We start from the raw sequence: 6,699 nt of genomic DNA on the forward strand, positions 1-6,699 counted from the left end.
TATGTCCTGAACTCCCCAACCCTCACTGCAGCGTGACTATTTCCTGGCTAAACTGCCCCCCCCCACAATTCCTGTTCTGTTTATTCACCGCTACCTTAGAAATTAAAAGGGATTTCAAAGGCCACCTTTTCTCTAGTAGCCACCAAAGTTGGGAGATAGATGGGGTGATGAGGAGAGAGATGATGGGTATTTTTCTGAGATAAACTTTGCAGCACGCAAATAAAGTTCCAATTAGTTGTTTATCTGTGCTCAGTTAAAGGGAAGTAAAATCTACCCTTTGCCAAAAATGGTAAAGTGAGAGAAGACCCCCATCTGTGCTCTTTCCTCCCTGGTGCTGTTGCCTCCCTCTAGAGACAAAAGCAAGTCACTACAAGCTAAAGCTGCATTTTAAGCAGGAGGTGGTAGGGGAAGGTTAAAAAGTTGATGGGGGGTTGATATAATGCCAGAGAAGTATAATAAGCAGAGAAGTACTGAGATTCGAGGCCAGACAAAGCTCTGAGAGACTGGGCTCCAGGCGTTTCCAGTCTCTGGAAGATGCTTTCACCTTCTCCCCTCCCCCACCCCTCTTATTCATCGTGCATGTGCATGCTACCACTCACTGACCCCCAGACTCCAGCATGCAGCATTATTTCTCCTTGAGTCCCTCTGAGGTTTTAGGAATTTAGAAAAACTTCTCCAGTGCTTACTCACAGCTGCTTCTGAGGAGGCCCTGCCACCTCTACTTGGAGGAGGGAAGAGGGAGCAGAAGCAATGAAGGGTCAGCCATACCATACCTCTGGCGACCCAGGGGTTTAGCATAGTCCCTGGCCACTTTCAAAGCTTCCCTGAGTGCAGGGACCTATTGGTGGCTGGGTATTGGGCACCCATGCTGAGCAAGCCGTGTGGTTTCCAAGAGATGTATCTGAGACTTGACAGTAGCTGCCAAGGCTCATCAAACATGCCATCTACCTACTTCTGCTGATACATGTGAGAACAAATGATACTGTCAGGAGGAAACAGAAAGCGTTTCCTAGTGACTCAGCGCCCCGGCAATGAGGACACAGGTGGTATTTGCACTGCATCTTCCAGCTGAAATGTGCACTTCTTCGCAGAAAGGAATCTATAAGTAATCAAATAGATCGGAGACCAGAATTTGGACTCTGGGCAAGGGAACAGTAGCAACCTCATACAGACCACCCAGTAATTGTCTGTTGTATATCAGCACAGGGCTAGGAGCTCTGCAGATGTTCTCTCTTTTAATCTCACTCAAGCTTTGAAATCACATCAAACAGGGCCAGAATCCTTGCTCAGCCACTGTGTGGCAGTGAACAAGTTACTTAACTTCTCAGAGATTTTGTCGTCGTCGTCTTCTTCTTCTTCTTCTTCTTTTGGTTTGTGTTTGAGCTTTTGTCTTTAAAATATTGGTAATAATACTTACCTCATAGAGTTGTAATGAATTTTAAATGAGATCATTTATGTAAAATGACTGGTCCATGGTAAATATTTGGAGAAGGAAAGCACATCTTTGATACCTGAACCATAGAGGATATTTAGTGTAATTGATATTACCATATGAATATGATTACTCTTATTTATAACCTGGAAATGTAGGCATTATTACATCATTTGAAGAGAGACTAAATAACTTGCTCGCAGCAACATTACAAAAACAGGCCTGGGACACAAACCAGCTCTGCTTCTTCCCACCCAGTTTTAGAGGACACTTCATGGTCATTAGGGAGACCACATTTAGCTGACCTGATCTAGAAATTACATTTAAACTAAAATTTGAAGGAAAAAAGCCCTTAAACACTTTATAGTGGGATTCTAGGTTGTCATCTGGACTATTTGCATATCATAGGCCCTGTAATAACCTTTTGAAAACATTTTTAAATTACAAAAGTGATGTAAAAACAAACCTGATAAAGATTTTAAGAAACAGAAATAACTATTTTGACCCCCACTTCATAGAATCTCTTACTTGACCTTGTTGCTGAATTTTCTTCCACTCTTTCAAAAATGCATACTTGACACAATTGTAATCATACTGTTTCCCACATTGCTACATAGTCTTCATGAACACCATCTTTATGGCTGTAGACTAGTCTGATAAGTGGTATGTCATCCAGTCTGTTTAACCATTCCGCTAGTGTAGGATGTTTAGGTCATCTTAGTAGATAAGTGTGAACAAAGGAACAATGTTGCTTTCACATTGCCATAATCACCCTCAGGGACCTGGTGTCCTTCTCTATCAATGCCCAATAAGCTTTTTGTCATTTGATATTTAAGCTCGATGAATGTCAGCTCTTCTGCTGGAGTCTGAGGTACTTTTTGCAAGTTTTATTTTCAGCCAGTTTTCATCACACAGATTCTGTATATTAGCCTCCTGGTGGGTAAAGAGTGGGCTCACCCAGGAACCTAAGCTCAAGAGCGGCACATTTTTTTTCCCTACAGATAAATGTCTTTTGAGGTGCAAATAAATGATTTACAAAGGAATTTTGGGAAGTCCTGCTACTGGTGAATGGGGGTGCTAGTCAGATAGCATGACCAGGGGAGTGGGTTGTCACACTGGCAAACGTGCTCCAGCTCTGAAAAATTATCCTGTTACAGTTCAACCAGGCCTGGTCATAGCAAATTGATTGGGTCCCATCTCCAAGAAAGGATCAAATTTGTATATAAAGTGGGCCCCAAGGTCCCTTCAGCTTAAGAGTTTTGGCTGCTTTACAGAAGCCCAACTGTCTGAGACTAAATCCAATGCCAAAAGCAAACTGGAAGAGACAAGTTCAAGTGGATCAATTTTGCTGTCCCTTTCTCTGGGAATGAAGACCTTTCTAAGCCACCATTCTTCCCAGATCTCAATGATGCCTTGTCCAGATGTCTTCGTATGGTTGTCCATTGTCCACTGACAACCTCAAAAGATTACTCTGACATACCAACTGTCTCCTCAGAAAGCAGGGATATGTGGTCTAAAGAACATTTAGAATACTTCCTCCACTCTTTTCAGTCGGTGGCCAGCTACTTTCCCCCACCTCTGATGCCAGAGGATTTCTGTACGGCATCTGAAGGGAGCACCCTGGGCAATTATAACCCTATGGAATATCAATAATTAAGCTTCGTGTTACACGGCATTTGTCAGGGGGGAATGCAATGAATGGGTTCTTACCTGGTCAAAAAACAAAACAAAACAAAACAAAACTGTACTCAAAGACTAATTACTTATTGCAGAGTGATGTTGTGTGACTTAAACGAGATCATACACATAAAGGATTGAGCCTAGGGCCCAGCATCTTGGAAGCGCGTCATAGATAATTGGCTGCTATTGGATGAGTACTAGAGCTGGGGTAGGCAGTGGTGTGCCACCAGCATATGTGGGGACACAGGTCTTACCAGACTGGAAATTCAGTAGCAAATCTAAAGTCTTGCACTTGGGTTCAAACACAAACACCTACTAAATACAGAATGGAGACTCTAAAAAGAACTTGGGTTTTCCTCTTCTTTTTTTTTTTTTAAGGAAGCTTCAGTCGAAAGTACTTTCAAAATAAACTATTTGTGTGAACTGTGTGGCATGTCCATGGGATTTGTGTATAGAATGTGCATGTGTGGTGTGGGCATATTGTACTCTGTGTGAAAAGTACGCTATGCATGTGAAGCGTGTGTGTTTGCACATTAGTGATTTGTATATGGGCATGTGTTAAGTGTGGAAATGTGTATATATGTGTGAATTTATGGCTACTTATCTGTGTACCATGAGTGCAATGTACGTTTCCAAAAGAGGGAAAGTCAGCCGTCCAGGACTCTATTTACAGGGGCACAGCTGGAAGTCCTCTTTTGGCCAGATCACTAGGCATTCACAAGTTGGAGAGTGTTCAAAGAAGAGCAGCTAGATGCGGGTAGGAGACTTGCAGCCATGTCACATGTTATACAGATGAAGGAACTAGGGAGGTTTGGCCTGGATAAGAACCGGGGTGAGTGGGGGTGGCGGAACAGGGAGCGCTGGCGCTGTTCCCTTGGAAGGATCATGAAGGTCAGCACCAGGGCCAGAAGGACATAGATTTGGGTTTGGTTTAAGAAAAAGCCTTCAAATTCTAATGGACAAGAATGTTGTTAGGTGGGAGTGGGCTTCCTTGTGTGATACTAACCCGCTCCCAATAGGGTATTCATAAAGGAACCATCTTATCCTTGATCTCATTGGAGTCACACCACAATCTTGTAGACCAGGTAGGGGTGGAAGGGTCCCCCTTACTCCTTTTGGTATCGGGTGCCTGAGCCATATGGCCTTAAAAGGCATTTATAAAACTCCCTCCCCCCCTTTATTCCAATTTATCAGGATCACATAAACCTGAAAGAACATACAGAACAAAAAGTTAAATTTTCTTTCCTTCTCAGGCTTGCCAGAGACTGTACTTGAATTTGCTAAGCATGCTGTAGTCCCTTAACAGTATGTCAGACTCCTGGGATGATTCTCAGCAGGGTGCTGAGGCTGACAAGAACTAAAAGCAAATTTTTGCTGAAATAAGTTAGCTGAGGCCCACCCTCTCCCTGCCTCTCCTCCCCCGCCCGTGAGGGGGCAGAGGAAAGAAGAGACAGCCCCAGGTTTGGTCTATGGCTGGTGACCAATGACGCACTCTCACCAATATAGATTTTGGAGGTGGAGACTATGGAAAAACAGGTGGCAGTGGGGGCAGGTGGCAGCCTGGAAGGGGTGGGGCCTACCAAGGGGGAGTGAAGGACAGTGTGGGTGGGGGTCCTGGGAAATCTCAAAAAGAAAAAAGTCAGTCTCCTGAAACTTTAAGGAAAAATAAAAACAATCGGTTTCCAAAATGTGCCTCATAGAAGCCGTTCCAGAAAAGAGGTGAAATGCCACCCACACATTTTGATCCGTGCTGTGATCTTTGCACACCTATGGCCTCGATTCCCCAGGCAAAGGGGAACCGAGCATTGATTTCAGACACCCAAGGAAATACCCAGACTAAAGACCTCCGGTCTTCGACCCTGGGCTGTTTGGGGCAGTGGGCTGTTGGCAGGGCTTCAGCAGAACCAGATTTGCTGCCAACTCCTTATATGACCTTGGGCAGGCCTTTGCCGTCTCTGGGATTCAGTGTCGCCATCTCTTAAATGAAGGGGTTGAATTCGACGACGGTAAGGGGCCAACGGTGATATTCTGTAGTTGAGACTGGGATGCGAGGGACAAGCTTCAGACGGAAGGACACCCCCTCCACTCCCATCTTCAGAGTCCCTGGGCCCTGACCGCCCTGCCAGGGACGTTCCCCCTCGGGGCTTTAGGGTCCTTGGGTTGCGGGACGGCGCGTTGGGGCCCCAGGGCTCCGCAGTCTCCCTGCACGGCAGAGCCAGCGACTCCGCCCCCGCGCTCGCCCAGAGTCCCGCCGGGCCATTAGCGGGATTGCTCGCGGTTCCCGGCAAAGCTGGTGATTTATGCGGGGCCTCGACGGGGCAGTCCCTGGAGCCAGGAACAATTAGCTAAAAGCCAGCGGGGAAGGGAGGCGAGGGGGCGGCGAGCCAAGCCCCAGGACGCCCAGCCGGGGCTGCAGCGCCGGCCGCCCGGGGCCAGAGCACCCCAGCCCCCCTAGTCGTGGGCCCCACTCACCACGGCGGGGGCGGGGCTCAAAGGCCGAGGCGAAAAGGCAGTCCAGGATCCACGCCATGACCCGCGCCGAGTGCCGGCCGCCTTGCAGCTGGCTTCCGCGCGGTCCCCGCACAGGGCCGCCCTAAGTAGCCCCCGGTGACCACGCCCTGAGCCGCACCCTGCACCCAGCTCGGAGTGTCTTGGTCACCGGACACCTCGGGCTTGTCACGAAGGGGGCAGGGCCTCAGGGGAGCACCCCCACCCTCCCGCCGGAGGAGAGGCTGCGGATCCCACAGCCCCTTCCCCCACCCGGAGGGAGGCCAGGATGCAGCTCCTGTCCCCGGGAGCTCACTCTGAGGGCGGGACCCTGCCCCTACCCCAGGGAGCCCCGAGTCTGAGGGGAGACGCAACCTCAGCCCCAGTGAGCCCCGAATCTGAGTGGGAGGGGAGAGCTCTGCCCCCAGGAGCCCTCGATCGAGTGCATAAAAGCCAGCCTGCCCCAAGGAGTTTGCCGGCGAGATGGTGCAACTGTCCCAGGGAGCTTCAGATCTGAGCGGGAGGCTGTATCCCAGCCCTACAAACTCCCATGTTTGCGGGGACACATCATCTCTGCCCTCGGGAGACCCAGTCTAGGGGGGAAGCAGTGTCTGCCCCAGGAGCCCTGAATCGGAACCTTCTGTTTTAGGGGAGGCATCACCTCAGCTCTTGGTAGCTCCAAAATTGATTTTAAATCACTGTTCCATTCTACAGAACCAAGAATGTGGTAGGGGAAAAAGAGCTTTGTCCCCATGGAGCCCCGAAGCTGAGAGTACTTTTACTGCCCCTGCCCTGCGGTTCCCTCAGGGAAGAGGGAGATGCTATGCTTCCTGAGAACCTCCGTTTTTAGGGGGTTGATCTCCAAGTGAGGATAAAGAATGCATTGTCAAGTATGTATAAGTATGGGGGGGTCAGTTGCGAATGCATTGTCAAGTATGTATAAGTATGGGGGGGGGGGTCAGTTGCCGCTGACGTACAGATTCCGCCGCCTATACTTTTTGCTCAGGGCACTGGCATAGGAGGGGCACCAACATTTATTTTTAGAAAGAATTTGATATTTGATATTTCAATGGGGGGTGGTACTGTGTTGGATTTTATTA

General features: G+C 48.4%; 1 protein-coding gene across 1 annotated transcript in view; it reads right to left on the bottom strand.

Moving 5' to 3' along the window:
- Positions 1 to 5,737, bottom strand: part of ARHGAP36 (Rho GTPase activating protein 36) — a 33,479-nt gene extending 27,742 nt beyond the window's left edge. The window contains exon 1 of the mRNA XM_059385081.1: positions 5,585 to 5,737. Coding sequence (XP_059241064.1) covers positions 5,585 to 5,642 — 58 coding nt within the window. The 5' untranslated portion in view covers positions 5,643 to 5,737. The remainder of the gene's footprint in view (positions 1 to 5,584) is intronic.
- Positions 5,738 to 6,699: the final 962 nt, after the last annotated feature.

Source organism: Mustela nigripes, chromosome X, assembly GCF_022355385.1.
Source record: "Mustela nigripes isolate SB6536 chromosome X, MUSNIG.SB6536, whole genome shotgun sequence".
Lineage (NCBI taxonomy): Eukaryota > Metazoa > Chordata > Mammalia > Carnivora > Mustelidae > Mustela > Mustela nigripes.